At 45.6% G+C, this 18174-nt stretch overlaps 1 protein-coding gene across 7 annotated transcripts in view; it reads left to right on the top strand.

Annotated features, from left to right (window-relative positions):
- LPP (LIM domain containing preferred translocation partner in lipoma) overlaps positions 1-18174 on the top strand; it is a 454652-nt gene that overhangs the window by 244345 nt on the left and 192133 nt on the right. For all 7 annotated transcript variants that reach the window (XM_032777311.2, XM_032777310.2, XM_032777322.2 and 4 more), the window contains one exon: positions 4197-4319. In XM_032777311.2, the coding sequence (XP_032633202.1) occupies positions 4197-4319 (123 nt within the window). The remainder of the gene's footprint in view (positions 1-4196; positions 4320-18174) is intronic.

Genomic DNA, 18174 nt, shown 5'->3' with positions numbered 1-18174 from the left:
CAAGCCCACTCCCATTTGAAAACCAAAAACAGAGAGATTGAGGGAACAAACTAGGGACACAGGTTTCAACCCCACTGAAATGCATGGGATTGGGAGAGCCATTCTGGAGGAACAGACTGCGGAAACTGATCAGTGTTTTGTGTGTGTATGTACTGAAGTAGCATCTACAGAGGCCAGCCAAGAGCAAGCGTGGAAAGCTCTGTACAGACATACAATACGAACATAAGAACAGCCCTACTGGGTCAGAACAAAGGTCCATCCAGCCCAGTGTCCTGTCTTCCGACAGTGGCCTGTGCCAAGTGCACCAGAGGGAATGAACAGAACAGAGAATCACCAAGTGATCCATCCCCTGTCACTCATTCCCAGCTTCTGGCAAACAGAGGCTAGGGACACCATCCCTGCCCATCCTGGCTAATAGCCTTTGGTTGACCTGTCCTCCATGGACTTATTTAGTTCTTTTTTGAACCTTGTTATGAGAGAGACTCCCTGCGCCAAAGAGCTGACGGTCTAAACAGACAAGGCAGATGATTGATGGGAGGGGAAAGAGTCACAGAAAGGGGAAGTGACTTGACCAAGGTCACATAGCAGGTCAGTGACGGAGCTGGGAATAGTCTTCAGGTCTCTGGACTCCTAGCTCAGTTCCCTACCAACTGGATCACAATTATATATGAAATATCCCTCCTGTGTACGGACAGCTGGCATCTACCTGACCTGCTAGCAAGATCCCTAATCTCACTTCTTTAGCTTCAGTTCTGTCTAAACCTGGTGCCAACTTGCCAGCCCTGCAACTAGCTTCATTTCCTGCTCCTACCATCCCAATCCGTGTCTGTGGTTTACCAGAGATTGCAGAGATTTGGGGCAGGTTTTGAGCTGGTGGGAGCAGCTGGATGTGGTGCCACTTCCGTGAGGTTGCACAGCCACCCTGAAAGCCCCTGGCTGCTCCGACAAGTACTGCCCGGCTGTCTGGCTTCTGTACTCTCCTCCCATCTGACCTCACAGTGTGCATCTCCTGCTGTCTCCCCCTCATAGCTCCTCTGCTCTCTTTCTCCCCCAGTGCGGTAACGTTACAGCTAAGGACCCTTCCTTTTCACACACTGCTCCTCACTGGCGGGACTCGGCTGCTGCAGATGGAGACAGCATTGATCCGTCACAGTGCTCCGATATTGCATAAGCAAAACCACTATTGCATAAGCAGCTCTGGGTTACATTGTTTGTTTCCACTCGTTAGCGATGCCCTTTCCTACCTCAATCGCGGCCCAGCTCTACTCTACCACTTGTGGGTTATAAGGTCATCAGTAACTCGTGGAGACAAATGATGCATCCAGAACTGTCCTAGTGTATCCAGTACACGGCAGATACTATTGTGTAGGGACACAGAGGATTGTTCTGAGTCAGTTATGTGTGCTTTAGGGTAGGCTCCATTTGCGTATTTTGTTTTGCTCCCGGTTGTCTGCTCAGGGAAATCACTGTGCAGTGCCCTTGTGGGGTGTGCTGCATGGGAATAGCTGTCTGAAGTATTGTGACCACTTCTGAATGGAGATTGGCCAGGAAAGGAGTGTGAGTAACTTTTCCCTGCTAAAATGGCCCTGAGGACTTAGGAGATGATGCAGCAGGTACAGGGTTTGTCATTAGTGCAGGGCGATCCAATACTGCTGCGTGTCTGGGAGAGGATTTCTTAACTGCTCTCGAACGGATGACTGGCATCTGACTTTGAACGTTGGAGCTGCTTCGCAGAATGGAAAGAAAATGTGTCCTGAAGGAGTCATTCTGATGCACGCTGAACAATTCCACACAAGAAGCGGGGTTAAGAGGATGGGAAGGGTGCACGGGTGAGCGTGGGTTAGGGTAGCCCTCACTCATGTAATTTCCCAGATCAGAGCTATATGCTATGTAGCCTTCCTTCGGTGCAGCTCGGGGTTTAAGTTTGTTGCAATGTTCATCAAGCTGCTCAGGCAGGATTTAGGCTCCTGCCGCTTCCTTTGTCATTTTATCCCTCCGTGGATGAGCAGGTGCCGTGCAGGTGGGGAGAGCAGAATGGATGAGATCCTGACCCTGTTGAAGTTGATGGGAGTTTGGCCTTTGACTTCAGTGGGGTCAGGAGTTTACCCCACGACTTCAGAACTACCCTCCCTTGCAGACCTATTCCAGTGGCGGCAGGCAGGACTTCGAGAGCCACTCCTGTCTTCTCCCTGGTCCTGCAGTGTAACCGGCTGTGGCGATGGGTCGCCCACCCCAGGACTTGAGGCTCTGGAACCCAGCCACCAGCACAAGCTGCTCTGGCAGCAGGTGGTCAAAAGCTTGTGCACCTCGGCTCTCCAGGGGCAAGCGTGGCAGCTTGTGCTCTAAGCACCAGTAGCGAGTGGGGAATGAAGAGAAGAGGAAAGCACAAAATAAAGGAGAAGGAGAGAAAAAAGGGCGAGAGACAGAGAGGAAAAATAAAGGAGTTGAGTCTGCATCTGTGTTGGATGAGGGGCAGGGGCAAGGGAGAGAGGGGCTTGAAACAACCAAAGGCTGGGATCTGATCTGTTCTGTATGAACCCATTGTAGGACAGGGCCTTTTACACCTACAAGGCACACAGTAAATATTGCTCTTGCTCCTTCCTGGCGACTTACGAATCCTGCTGGGAGCAGATGCTCTGGGCTCAGTGGCGGGGTGGACTATGGGGGAATCAGTGCACTTGGTCCTGCCTCATGGCCCACCAGACTCACCTGGTGCCCTTTGCCCATCTCTCCCTACTGGGAACTGTTACTGTGTACTGAGAGCCAAGCTTCCAGCCCAGCTTCTCCTCTGGGCTGAAGGCTTGATAGTGAGTGCATGTTGGGTCCTGATACGGACTCGTGGTGGGTGCTGGGATTAGCAAATGAAAATCAGTCTCCGTCAGAGCAAAGCAGGGATTGGTAGGGCTGGGGACGGATTTATGTCACAGCTTCTGCGAGCTGTGCACCAGGAATTCACTCGCTGACAAACAAGTCAGGCTAGCGAGGCTCGCTGCTGTTCTCCCTTCAGGCTGAGTGAGATCGGGGCCACGCGGAATCTGCAGAAATGCTCGCAAACAGGCATGGAATAATTTATCGGGCCGGTCGGCTTGCATGTGTTGTCTATCACTTCGGCTTGGTCAGATCAGGGGCAGCGCCTGCTTTTTTTACCATTTTTCCAGCTGGGTGGATGAAGATGAAGGGTCACCCAGTGAGTGAGCGGGATGAAAGTAGAGTACCCAATGCCACTGGTTCCCAGCCCTGTCCTTGCTAACTACTCAACCTCATTCAGACTGTTCCTAAAGAACTGCAGCACTTCCACGCTGTTCGAACAAGGACCGTAGGCAAGAGTTAGGCTCCATGGTAGCATCATAAAACACTGTGGCCGAGGCATGACAAAGGGCATTAGAAGGGAAATCATTTGACCTCCTATTAAAAGTTATAATGAGGCAAATTCGTTCTGCGTTTCTGAACACAGTCACACCTATGCCACCCTCTGCCTTCTGGCCCGCCAGAAGCCACTGTGCTATAGGAGATGGTATTTTCCAGGTGAGATGTAAAAGAGGGATCCTGATCTCTCGTGGTCGTTATAGATCCCATGGGCCTTAATGCAGGATTGTTAACACCAGTGTCCTGTCCAGATTCCCAGTCGGGCAATGGCATTCTGTCTCCTCCAAATTCCCTTTGTGGTATCAATTGGATACCATGTTCTTCCTTCCCTCTTGACCTTACCCATTGCTTTCGTGTTGTTCGGTGCTGTTAAATGACAGCCATGCTGCATTCCAGGGGTGGGGGACACGATTCTCTTGCAAAGACATTCCCAGATGCTCTTTTGAATGCCCATGCTCAAACCATCGCACCAGGTCTGCTGCTAAAATATAGCTGCTTGCTGATGTCTGCAGCACCCTCTAAGATAATTTCATAATCCTTAAATAAACCTTCCAGAAACAATAGGGGAAAATGTGAATTACAGATTAAAAACCAGACTAAATCCTTTTGCAACTCAGTTGTTCCCCGTTCCCATCGCCCACTCCCCCTCTCCTAGCCCCAGTCTGATTACGGTAGCCAGCTATAATATGTCAGCATGTTTATCTGTGCGTCACCTGAGGCTCTGCATTTGTTGCCAGGGTGTGAGAGTATCTCCATGTGATGAAAATCAGAAACTGCATGCAGGATTGAGCCATTGAAAGAGTTTGAAATCTTGTTCCTCACTCGGCTAGGTAAATCCTGGAGAGAAGACGCTTGAAGAAAGACGATCCAGTTTAGATGCGGAAATCGACTCCTTGACCAGCATCCTGGCTGACTTGGAAAGCAGCTCCCCATACAAGCCCCGGACTCAACAGGTTAGTGTTTGTGCCCCGTTTTATGCCTGTCGAACTGTGTAAACTTTGAGTGAGAAATCAGGACTTTTGGAGTCAACTTGCAAACTGATGTGTATTTACTAGGAGTACCCGAGCAGTTTGTGTCTTTCTAGCATCCAGATGTACCCACCGAAGTGGCTCTGGAAGGGGGACCTGTTCAGGCCCTACAGTGCAACTGAGCAGGCGTATTTACGTGCCTGTGTGGAGCTGGCCCAAGGTACCACCATAAAAATGGCATCCTGCATCCCATGATTTTCTTTCAACAGTAGCTGCTGAGTTAAAAACATGCTCAAAAGCAGGTTTTATCTGTCGCTCCTGGCAGTCTGACCCTGCTGTCTGAATATTAAGCTGTGTTCTTTTCGCTTTGTTGTCTAATCAACGGCAAATCTATGATCTTCATGCTTGGATCATAGCACAGCTGTCAGTGTGGTTAATAGAGCAATAACATAGAATGGAACCTTGCTTCCTCCTCCATGTCTAGGTCTGGGCTACAGGGCTGATGTGTGTCCCTATGAGTCTGGGGACACCTAGGAAGCAGATCTGTGCATGTTACGCAATTTTTTTAGCACCTGAAAAATGACACAGTAACGACATTTCAAGGGGATTGTTGATGTGGTGTCCAAAGACATCCCAAACTCAATAGCCAGCCAGTTGGACATCTCTTGTACTCTCTCTACTTACTGTTGCCATCACGTATTACGTATAGATGTGTTTCTACACATGTTTATGCAACTCTGTGTATATGATATACGTGTGTGTTGAAGTGACGGTGACTCTGATTAACCCCACAAAAGTGAGAAGAATTAGCTGATGCAAATGGTTGCACTGTGTGAGGTATTGGCCTGTGTTCCATTGCAATCATTTTAGGGGAGGGGCTCTGCCTCCTTACCTATTGCCGTTAACGACCTGGTAGAGTTAGAGTGTGAACACTGACTTACTGGGAGGGGAGGGAGACCAATGTTAAGTGCTCTTTAAAATCCCACCCTCAGGGGACGTTTGCAGAGTTATTGGTGTCCTGGCTTTTTTGGTTGGTTTAGATCCTGAGACGACCTCATGAGACACACGTCTCATTTTCATTGTAGCTGTATGGAGACAATGCTTATACATGTTTATAGCCCATCCTTTAGTTCAGGGGTTTTCAAACTGGGGGTTGGGACCCCGCAGGGCGTCGTGAGGTTATTACGGGCGGGGGGGGGGGGGGGGAAACAAGCTGTCAGCCTCCACCCCAAACCCTGCTTTGCGGCCAGTATTGATAATGCTGTTAAATATATTACAAGTGTTTTTAATTTATAAGGGGGGGATCGCACTCAGAGGCTTGCTATGTGAAAGGAGTCGCCAGTACAAACATTTGAGAACCGCTGCTTTAGTTCCATGCAAACAGGGTACTCTAATTCAGGGTACTCTAAACTGCAGACCTTGTGAAGTAGTCGTGGGTTTGGTCCGTCTTCTAATGTCAAGAGTTTCTTAAGATGAGTGATGGAAAGTTACAACACTGCCTTTTGTAACTGGAGTTGTGTTCATGCTCTAGCATTCTGCATCTAATAGTTTGTATTTCTTTTTTTTTATTAGTGTTTTTTTTGGGAGGCAGGGGGGATTGGGAAACATTTTATGGGGTTGAAACAATATAAGAGGTTTACTCTTGTCCCAGTATATCCTTCCTCTGGGCTCTGAAATAGTGTGAAAAGACTATGATCTCGCTTTATTTTGTTCCCATATTTTAAATAGGTCCTGGTGGTAGAAATCCCAAATTCAAATGCCACCTTATACAGGTTTATTTGGGGTTCTGTAGCATTCAGATACACAGCCCTAGTTGCAATGGAGCCATGTAACTTATTCCAGTTTATAAAGTCGGCAGCCCTGAGATCCTGTATCCCATTGGTAGTGTGCATAAACTCGCATTTTTCATGTGCAACTAGTGCACAATTTTCTGCCTGTGATTACGGTGAGTGGCTCTGTAGATTTGTGTCTTGGAGTGTGTCTTCACTGCACAGTTAACTCGGGCTTTTACTAGCCTGGCGGTGGTGAGTTGGCACCTGAGCTCCACTCTAACTCAAGTTGGAGCCTACCCACTTTTGTGGCAAGGACATACGTAAAAGCACTCAAGTGCTGATAGTCCTCCAGTGGCTTCCCACAATTCCCCCAAAGGACAGATAAGTTCTTTTTGCAATTGATGCAAGTGATTGGGAATGAATCCACGGGACATGCCCTCAGACACACACAGGTGAGCGCAAAAACACCGAGGACACAGTACCCTGGGTAGAGCTCTTCTGGGGAGATGCTTGCCCAGCGGGTAGGCTCACCTGGGGTTTTAGATCTGGGTACTAATCACCAAGACTAACTGCGCAGTGATAACGGGCCCTTCAAGCCTGGGAATGGCAGGGTGATCTTACGTAGTGCGCTTGCCTCTACGGCTAAGAACAAACAGGTTGGCTTAGAAGCAGCGTTTCAGCTTTGATGCGGAGTGACCCTTCTTTTGTTCACTGTACGTTACACTTTTCAGTATTTATTAGTTAATGTAATTGTGTCTTGTGAAAAATACAATTATGCCAACTATTAACAACAGCTGCAAGAAAAAGAAAATGCTGGAGTTGAATGTGTCATGTGCCATAATCAAACGGTACATGAGTAAATCCTTCAAGGGTGGGAACATAATGCAAGCCTTGGATGTGTGTCTTTATTTGATCTGCAGTAAGTATAAAAAACCTAGTGACTCACTCAGTAGCCTATAGTCAGATAATAGCCCAGGCTGCTAACTGTGAGGCATCTCATCAGTAAAGCAACATAGCTACTGACTCAAGCCTTCACTTACCATCTCAAATGTGCCAGGATAATGGAAGTAGCTAGAAAAAGGGAATTAGGGGTGTCTACATGAGAGATTTTTCCAGTTATACTGGTAAAATTAAACCACTATAGTTGTACTGTATAATGCTGCTGTGGGGACACCCATTCAGGAATAAGAGTGGGGTTTTTTTCATCTTAGTTTAAACCGCTTCCAAAGAAGCATAACCTAAACTGGAAAAAGGCCTTTTATACTGGAGTAAGAGCATCCACAATGGAGGTTATACTGGTATAACAATAATAGTTTAAATTCACACATTGCCTTATACCGGTGTGACTTCCTTTGTAGACAAGTCCTCGGTCTTCTGATTTCAGGGGGACATTGTCAGTAATGGTGGCAGAATCTGGCCCTAACTATGTAACATAGGTTAATCTCCTGTCGCAAGGCATTTCTGTTCAAAAAGCACCTGTGGGAGACACTCTTACATGCAAATCTGGTACTGCACAACATTTTGATTAAAAAACCTAGAACAATATAAAATTAACATGCACGCATTAAAAGTTTTAACAATTGGCTACAGATAGGTTTTGAAATATAATTGTAAAATGGAAATCGACATCAAGTGGATGTGTTTCCAGTGGGGTCCTGCAGGGACCAGTTCTTTGCACTACGGTATTTAACATTTGTATCAATAACCTGGAAGAAAACAAGGTTAGCAGAGGACACTAAAATTGGGGGAGTGGTAAATAATGAAGAGGAAAAGCCGCTGATTTAGAGCGGTCTGGATTGCTTGGTAAACTGGGTGCAAGCATAGATTAGTAGATTTCAAGATCAGAAGGGACCAATCTGAGCTCCAGTATGACACAGACCAGAGATTTCACCCAAAGTAATTACCAGAGCGCAACTTTTAGAAAAAGTCCAATCTTGATTTAAAAGTGACCAGTGATGGAGAGTTCACCACGACTCTTTGTGAATTGTTTCAATGGTTAATTACTTTTGCTGTCAAAACTTTGCATTTTAGTTCCAGTCTGAATTTATATAGCTTCAACTTATACCCATGATACCTTTCTCTGCTAGATTGAAGAGCTCATTGTTGAATATTTTTCCCATGTAGATACCTATAGATTGCAATCAAGTCAACCATAACCATTCTCTTAGTTAAGCTAAATAGATTGAACTTTTTGAGACATGATTTCCAATCCTTAGTCATTCCTGTCGCTCTTCTCAGAATCCTCTCAGATATATCAACATCCCTCTTGAATTGTGTGTTCCAGAACTGGACACAGGATTCCAGCAGCAGTCACACCAGTTCAAACAGAGTTGAGTTTCCCCTGTTTATTTCTCCCATTAGCTCTTTTGGCCTCAGCATCACACTGGGAGCTCACATTCGGCTGCCTCCAAATCTTTGTCAGCATCACTGCTTCCCAGGCTAGAATGTATGGCTAGAACATCCTGTACATATGGTTACACCCTTTGTTCCTAGATGTATACATTTACATGTAGCCTATTAAAAAGCATATTGTTTGCTTGCGCCCAGTTTACCAAGTGATCCAGATTGCTCTGTATCATTGATCCGTCCTCTTCGTTACTGACCACCCCAATTTTGTGTCATTTTTGGCAACATTTATTAGGGATGATTTTGTTTCCTTCCAGGTCATTGATAAAAATGTAAAATAACATAGTGCAAAGAACTGATACCCGTGGGATCCCACTGGAAACACACCTGCTTGATCACAAGTCCCCGTTTACAATGACATTTTGCAACCTATCACTTAGCCCGTTTTTAATCCATTTAATGTGTGCTGTGTTAATTTATATTTGTTCTGTTTTTTAATCGAAATGTCATGAGGTACCAAGAACAGGGGCGGCTCCAGGCACCAGCAAAACAAGCAGGTGCTTGGAGCGGCACATTTCTAGGGGTGGCATTCTGGCACCGGCCATCATAGGTGCCAACTTCTGAGGCATGGGGAAAAAGTGCCGCTGCTGCCTCAACTCACCTCCCCAGCTCTCCTGAGCGCCCCACTGCCACTTCTCTTCTCTTCTCCTCCCTCCCTCCCAGGTTTGCTGTGCACGAAACAGCTGTTTTGCGCAGCTAGTCTGGGAGAGAGGAGAAGCCGAACGGTGGACGCTCGGGGAGGCGGTAGACTGGAGGTGAGCTGGAGTGGGGAAGGGTTCCTCTACCCCTGGTTACTTCCTGTGCCCCATCACCCTAGCTCACCTCTGCTTCTCCTGCTCCCCTGAATGGGCTGCTGCACCGTTTCTCCCCCTCTCTCCCAGGCTTGCCGCCTGCGAAACAGCTGTTTCATGCAGCAAGGCTGGGAGGGAGGGAGGAGAAGCCGAGCGGCGGGTGCTCAGGGGAGGCGGCAGTGGTGGAGTGGAGGTGAGCTGGAGCGGGGAGTGGTTCCTCTATCCCCCGTTACTTCCTGCGTACCCCCCCCACCTTAGCTCACCTCTGCTCTACCTTCTCCCCTGAATGCGCTGCTGCTCCGCTTCTCCGCCCTCCCTTGCCTGAGAGGGAGTGGGGAGAAGAGGAGCAACGGCACACCAGGGGGAGCAGGCCGAGCAGAGATGAGCTAGGGTGGGAGGTCCTGGGGGCCACCAGGAAGCAATGGGGAGGGAAATGGTGCACGCCGGGAGGAGGAGGCGGGGCTGGGGATTTGGGGAAGGGGTTCAGAAGGGGTGGAGTTGGTGAGAGGCCGGGGGGCATGAAAAAAAGAGGAGGGTGGCCAAAATTTTTTTTGCTTTGGGTGGCAAAAATCCTAGAGGTGGCCCTGACCAAGACACAAACCTTACAGAAGTCTGAGTATATTACATTAACACAATCATTAAAAAAAAGATATCAGGTTAGTTTGACAGGATCTATTTTCCATAAACCCATGTTGATTTGCATTAATTACATTACCCTCTTTATTAGTCGAGTTCTGAATCAGCTGCTGCCTTATATTGCTCGGGATGAATGTGAGGCCTACAGACCTATCATTACCTTCATTACCTAAGACATCCCATTTACCCTTTTTTGAAAATTGGCACAACATTAGCATTCTTCCAGTCTGCTCGAACTCCCCCACAGGACTTGTTGACAATCAACATTAATGATCCAGCTCTTGGATGTAAGTTATCTGAACCTGCTGAATTAAAATTGTCTAACTTTTGTAGCTTCTGTTTACCATTCTCCAGAGATATTAGCTGAATGAAAAGCCTGTTATCACATATGATGAGACAGTATCTTCTGTTTTTTCCCCCAAATAGGGAACAAAAATATTTAGTGAACACTTCTGCCTTTTCTATATTATTATTAATAATTCTGCCCCTTCCATTTAATAATGGACCAATACCATTGTCAGAATTCTCTTTGTTACTAATATATTTTTTCCTTATTGTCCTTAACTCTGCTGACCGTAGATTTCTCCTTGTCCCTTTGTTTCCCTTATCAGTTTTCTCTATATAAACAATATAGATTTTAACACGAATGAATGTACACATCTAGGAACAAAGAACATAGTCTCTACTTACAGGATGTGGGACTCTGTCCTGGGAAGCAGTGACTCTGAAAAAGATATGACGGCCATTTGCTGAATGTGAGTTCCCAGTGCAATGCTATGATCAAAAGAGCTAATGTGATGCTGAGCTGCATAAACAGGAGTATCCAGAGTAAGAGTAGAGAGGTCATTTTACCTCTCTCTTTGGCAATAATGTGACTGCTACAAGGAATAGCTTCATATAAGGAATACAAGCGTCATACAATAGCTTCATACAAGAAATACTTTCATTTGATGTGCTTTGAGCTAAATCTTGATCCTGTTGAAGTGGACAGCACGGCTTCCATTGATGTCGGTAGGAGCAAGATTTGACTCTTAGGTTGGTGACTCTTAAAGTAACGCTCAGCTGTAGTGAGCACATCTACAGCTTGTGGGCATCAATACTGGTATGTCCTCAGAATTGTGATTCAGCTGGCATTCAGGGATAGATCACATCAGCACTTCTCTGGTGGTGAATTTTAAGCTCTGATTTAAAAAAAATCAACTGACTCTTATCTGGAAAGTGACCATATTCAGGGCTGTCTTTTCAGGTGGCTGAAAATGGCCTGACAAAATAGCTTTCACAAAGGTGTGAATTACCCCCTGTGATAGACCCAGGCCAGCTGGGTACAACGGAGTAGTAGCAGGCAGATATACTGGCCACTGGATTAGCAGTTTTCTGTTCCCTGGCTGACCAGAGCAGGGGCTGCTCCAGACTAGTGAGACCACTTGACTCCAATTAACCTACAAAGACTCAGGTGAGGCCATTAAGGTAATGTGAACACCTGACTCTAATTAAGGCCCTTTCGATACTATAAAAGGGCTCACTCCAGTCAGGCTGGGAGAAGCCAGGGAGCTGGAGGAGAGGAAGTGCGGCTGAAGGGCTGGTTAATGAAGACACCCTCAAACCATCGTTAAGGGAGCCCTAAGGTGAAGAAGGGAGAAGCGGGGGAGCTATGGAGAAGTGGCCCACGGAACTGTAGCAACTCTGGCAGTGAAAAGTTGGCTTCCAACAGCTGCTACCATTAAGGTCCCCGGGCCGGAACCTGGAGTAGAGAGCGGGCCCGGGTTCCCTCCAACCTGCCATTACCAAAACACCTCCTGGGAAGGGAAGACAGGCCCCTGTCAGGGCAGGAGGCTAAACTGTTCAGGAATAAGCCCATAGAGACAACAGAGGCTGTGGGAGTTCTCTCACCAACCTCCTTGCTGGCCTATGATGAAAAGGGCTCAGTAGACTGTAACCTGGCCGTAGAGAGAGACGGGCTACGTGGAGGGTCACAGTGAGCCACTGAGGCTAGCATAAACTGCCTAGAAGTGCAGTACGCACGTGGACAAGGTCGGAGCTCTGCCACACCCCATTCATCCCAGTGAGGTGTTGATTCTGAAACCTAATGATCATGATTTAACTGCTTGTAATTTTTAGCAGCAACATCCAACTTCCCTGCAATTATAGATGGAGCATGACATTGCGGGTGAAGGATGAGTACCACCACTCTATTCCAATAGCCCCAGATCTGTATCTGGCCTAATAGTAAACCCCCAGATGGTTTGTTGTTTTTTTTTAAATACAGAAGAAAAAGAGAATCTCTTAAAAATTTTAGCAGGGATGTTGCCTTGCCTCTAATGCTCTGGGAGCTATTTGCAGGAAATTCAGGCAGTCCTTAAATTCCTATCTCCAAATGCAGAATTGCATCAATCGCTTGAACTGCTTGTTATGTGTCCCAAAGTTACGACTCTCCAGGGGCTTTGCTGTTGCCATAGTTCTAATTCCAGCATCTACGTTTTCCCTGCACACTGACACACATCTGCAGATTATTATGCATGGGGCAGGGATGTTCACAGGTACCTTGGGTGTATGTATGAATTTTCAGGCAGTACTTTCAGCCCTGTGTGTATTTGGATCATGGCCTATCTCTAGAGGAGAGAAAGTCTTCCTTTGCTCATCAACTCCAGCCCGAGCCAGCTAGCTAACTGATGCTGTTCTGATTAGCAGATGCTTGAAGCTTCCGCATCTGTTGGTATGTATAAGAAGTTAATCCTGTTCATAAGAGCATGTCTGTTAAGATTTTTTAATTTTTTCCCCCAGATCCCAGATTATCAGATTGTTGCAGATGAACCAGATAAGAATGACCTTTACGTAGTATTATTCGCTCCTGTTGTACTGTTGCCAGTGTGACAATATCCTCTATCCCATCTATTTATGTTTTTCAAATAGCATTTCATGCCTCATATCGGCTTCATTTTTGCATACGTGTTTGGTTACAGATTCAGATGAAGCCGAGTGTAGAATATATTGTGTTTTATAATCTGTGCTGTCATCTCAAATTTTGTATGTGGATAAGGATAAATATTGACTTTGGGAGCAGTGATAGAAAGTAAATGGTTCCTCATAAATTATAATTTTTTGAACTTCTGCATTCATTATTATTTTGTTGTAAATGGTTTAAGGGCATGTCCCTTTCCTTTTTAAGCAGCTCAAGGTATCCCGTATTTTGTCAAATTTTGTTTCATACCTTTTATTTTTCAGTAGCACTGGCCCCTTAGGAAATGAGTCACTCATTACTCCAGCGTAGGTTTTCGTGATATGCCATTTAGTTAATAACACTGAAATCTCTCATCCTGAAGGTGCTCATAGGGCTTCATAAACTATGTACAGGCAATGCCATCGAAATGCAGCCACCTCTGGGGTGGAGGGTGGCAGATAGCCAGTGCACAGCCCACTATTTTATCTCCTTTTAGGGGCTGTTGCAGCTGAGTGTTTCACATACATGAATACATTTACCCTCCCAACGTCCCTGTGAGGTAGGGAAGTAATATTCCAATTTTGCACGTGGGGAAACTGGGCACAGAGATTATGTAACTTGCCCAAGTTCACACAGTGAATCGGTCGCCACTGGAACTGAAATCAGCTCACCAGCGTCCCAGTCTCTTAACTCTAAGCTTATATTTCCTCCCGCCATGCATTGCACGATAGGAGGAGGGGGAGAGATTTTGGCTAAGGACACCCGGAAAAAACCTGGGACCTGTGGTAGAGCGGGAAACTGCACCCCCATCTCACACATTCCAGACTGGACCTTCCTTCCTCTCAATGTCCTCCCTGACAGTATGTCCATCTACTGCAAACCCCTCCCCGGCCCCCTCACCTGATAGACGGTGGAGCGGTCCTTGTTTCAACTGAGGTGAAGGGAATGCAGAAGAGTTGGAATCAGAGAAATAAAGGAGAATATGAGCTAACCAGCCAGCTGTGCAGTTCTTCCGCCAGACCTTGCTATCTCTTGCATAAATATACATGATACACTTACAGCCTGGGTGCATATCAGAACTGTTACATGAGGTTCCCAGTCTAAAACAGTTAAAGTATGAGGTGAATGCAACTGTGGACAGTTTTAAGGGGCTGTCTGTGGTTTTATTTTTTGGTCATTGATTGCCTTTTGCTTCCCTGCCTACAACCTATTGAGATATGACTGCAGAGCTGAGCTGCCTTGTGTCTTTCTGTATATTAAAGCTTCATAGACTAATAGACTTAAAAAATGACACAGGAAACTTATGAATCGATGGATCCTCACTGTAGCTCTTCTAATAACTGTAAATTATTCCAGTCTGCTAGACATTTCGTTGTACCAGAGAGAGAGGAAGTTGTTTCCTTCACTCAGACTTTGTATTGCAGCAAAACTGAATGAGAGGATATGTATATTTTGGCTTGGAAGTCATTCTGATTTTCACAGCCTAGCGTTGTTACCTTTTGTTCCATAAAACAGGCTCAGTGACATTGCCTACAAACCTAAGTTAGCATGTATTATTACCATCTTGTGTTTCAATAGGGAGCAAACTTCGAAGTGGAGGAGACAGGCCTTGAAAGGGAGAAAATATTATATCCAAGCAAACCTACTTCACAGCTAAAAGCCCGCACTCCAGTTCCCTGTCATTTCTACATGAAATCAATAATGCTTTGGTCCAGCAAGTATCAATGTCTTTTCTTTGAAATCCGTGGAAGAAATGGCTCTGCCCAGAAAATGAGATTTTGAAACTGTTGCTGAAATATTTCTGTCACTGTTTGCAGTCTGAGACGTAGTTTTATTTCAGTTTCAGACTGTCTCTGGTTTCCAGACCACTCTATCAAAGTTTCACCTAGGAGAAACTAAGACACTGAAACAGATAACATTGTAGGTATGTAGGAAGGCATATACAGCTGGCAGCATGATTTGTGGATTTTTCATAGCTTGTCAGACCAAGTGTTGTTATGATAATCTAATCTGACCACTCCTTTTGCAGAATACGGGCCAGAGACCATCACCCAATGATTCCTGCATCCAACCCATAACTTGTGGTTGAGCTAGAGTTTATATTTGGGCTGGGAGTTGGAGATACTTCAGAAGATACCTGGATATGTTTCTCTCGACTTGGAGTGATTTCCAAGCAGTAGATTCATTAGCACACTGCTGTCATTAGAAATCCTTCACCATGGAGAAGTATCATGATCGTCAAAATCTGGCACACCAACTGCCATTCAGAGCTTCATGGTGACAGGGGAGGATACGTTTTTAATTCCCTGTTCCAAAAACACTAGCACCGTAGCTAATGGGGAGTCTCTCCTGGCAATACAGGGGTTTTGAGACACAGGACAGCAGTTCTGACTCCATCCAGCAGAGGGCAGTAATACACATGCATAATGGCCAGTTAGTGACATGATCATCAATGGCGGGAGAAGAAGATTTGGTGTTATTGACACCTTGATATAAGAGGAGGCTATACGACAGCTTTGTATTTTATGAGGGATTCCTGTAAGCTCAGGATCATCTTCTCATAGCTTTGGAAAGGATCATCAACATGGCCGCAATGAACTGTGGTGGTTCTCTGAGGACAGTACTGGATCGCCAGCCGGGGAGATATTGCACATATTGTACCTAACTATATTTAGGTTCTCCACAAACGTTTAACACGATTTCATATCCGAGGCTAATGTCCAAAGTGCAGGGCTGAAGTGATTTGGTTCAGAGGGTCAGGACATTTCCAGGAGGCCCCAAGAACAAAGAGCAGCCACTTTCTAAATTAATCCTTTCCATTTAAAGAGAGCAGTGTGAGAAACAGCAGAGAATATACATTAACTGAAGTCTTCTTCTAGGTGTGGTCTCACCTCCATGAAGTCGGCTCTTCGAGTCTGGCTTCTCCATTCCAGTGTGTCTTGAAGCAGTTCCTCAGATACTCCACAGCTACTTGGATCCTTTTATATGACACTCGTCCATCTAGTTTTGGGTCTTCCAGCCATTCTCTTACCTTCCACTTCTAGCGTAGCACCTTGTTTCCCGTATATTCTTTTGATCTTCTTTTTACGTGTCCAGCTATCTAAGCCTGGATCCCCTCTGCGTTTATATAATTGATGCCACCTTCACGCTTCCCCTGATTTGTTCATTCTGAACGTGGTCCATCCTTATAACTACAAGCGTCCATCTTAACATTTTCATTTCTAGTCTGTTCAAGATCTGTTCCGATCTCTTCCTCAGTGCCCAGCATTTGGAGCCATACAAAAGGGCAAGCCTAATTATTGCCTTGTAGGTTTTACTTTTCAGTTTGATAGGCATTCTCCATCATTCCACTCACGTCTCTCTGTGCCTTTCTTGTTCTGTTTATTCATTAACTGAATTATCTACACAGTAGTTTAGGGTTGGTGGATCTCACAGGGCTGAGATTAGGAGCAAAACAAACTATGATTTCAGGACCCCTCAACAATGTTTTCCAACAAATAAACTAAAATGAAGGTTAATTTGTTTTCTCAAAAGATTTTAGTGACACAGAATTGACATGACTCACATAACTTACTCATGGCTTTGCCAGTGTTGTAATGTGATCATCCCTAGCTAGTGGCAATAAGATTTTAGTGAGCACACTGCCATTATATGTTACACATACTTGAATGTGAGTTCACATTACATGTGTGTGGTTTTGTGTATGAAATCCCCTATGTGTGTGGCTATATGGATCACAGATTAGTTTGGCATAGCATCTTTCTTATGTGTCATATTATAAAAAACTTTACAGTTACTGTAAATACTATAATTGCTGAATTGAACTAGAAAAGGGAGAGATGTATGAATATACATTTGGGGGGAGGGATAACTCCTGGTTTGAGCATTGGCCTGCTAAACCCAGGGTTGTGAGTTCAGTCCTTGAGGGGGAAACTTAGGGATCTGGGGCAAAACCAGTACTCAGTCCTGCTAGTGAAGGCAGGGGCTGGACTCAATGACCCTTCGGGGTCCTTCCAGGTCTAGGAGATTGGTATATCTCCATATATATACATAGGCAAGGAAGGAAAAACATTTTCAGGCAGAATCTGAAATGAGGTGGGCATTTGGTGAGTAGGGCTTGCAGAAAGGTGGCCTGGATGATGGGAGCTGCAGAGGAGAAGGCACTTGAGCCAAAAAAATGCACAGATAGCTTAATACGTCTCTTCCATTTGCACATAAGTCCCCTAGCCCTTTCCCCCCAAGGAGTAATGCTAAATTACACCCTATAATATGCTCTTCGGTGCTTTCTCCTGCCCATTTTTAAATCATTCAAATGAAGGGGCTTCCACTGTTTCCCTTGGGAGACTGCTCCCGATTGTAATGGATACCTCTGCTAGGAATCTTTATTGATAGTCAACTTCAGTATTTCTTTGCTTAATTGAATCCTGTTGTTCTTCATCGTAGTTCCTGGCACTTGCCCTTTCTCACACACACAGACACACGCTCTGCAAGGAGTTTTACATTCTCCACTACAAAGTTGTAATAAAAGGACTGACAGCCTGGATCTGTAATATGCCTGACCTGACAATTAAGCAAACTTACGGCTGCGTCAGCCTGCCAGATGGATCATCGACTCACGATGTAACGTGTGTTGCTTCTGAATGTACTGGAGAACTGCTTCCTATTTTATGTTTGCTGAGTCTGAGAGACAGGGAGAAGAGCAGTTTTATTGAACTAAACCCACTCATTTCGAGTGTGTTTAAGGACAGTGAAATGTGACAGATAAAATAAAATCATAGTCTATGTTTATTTTAATTTCAAACAATAGGGGAAAGAGAGACGTAATATTTAAATCCATAGATTCAAAAGGCCTCTGGTCTTAAAGAAATAGTCAAATCCTTCAGGACCTTACTTGGGTTTTCATCAGACAAAAGGACCTGTAACAGTGGGCCACCCCTTTAAGAGCTGGGGGTCTGTAAACCCTGTTAGATTATTAGACCCAGCTGGGAAGGATCAGATAATCCTGGGTAGACAGACTCATGCTAGAGGGGCTCCAGCTAGCATGCTAAAAATAGTTGTGTGGACATTGCAGCTTGGCCTAGCCACCTGAGCACAACCCCCTCTCCTCTGACCCCCTAGGCTTGAGCTTGGATCACTAGCCCTGGTCGTGCTGGGCTGCATCGTCCACACTGCTATTTAGTGCTATAGTGCGAGCCCCTCTAGCGCAAGTATGTCTGCCCGGGCTGGGAGGCTGTCTTCCTGCTGCAGTGTAGACAGATCCTTGGTGGCTGAGGCAGCTCAAGGAGGTATAGGTGGAA

This window comes from Chelonoidis abingdonii, chromosome 8 (assembly GCF_003597395.2).
Source record: "Chelonoidis abingdonii isolate Lonesome George chromosome 8, CheloAbing_2.0, whole genome shotgun sequence".
Lineage (NCBI taxonomy): Eukaryota > Metazoa > Chordata > Testudines > Testudinidae > Chelonoidis > Chelonoidis abingdonii.
Note: the sequence above shows the minus strand (reverse complement) of the source record. Positions and strands in the feature narration are given on the sequence as shown.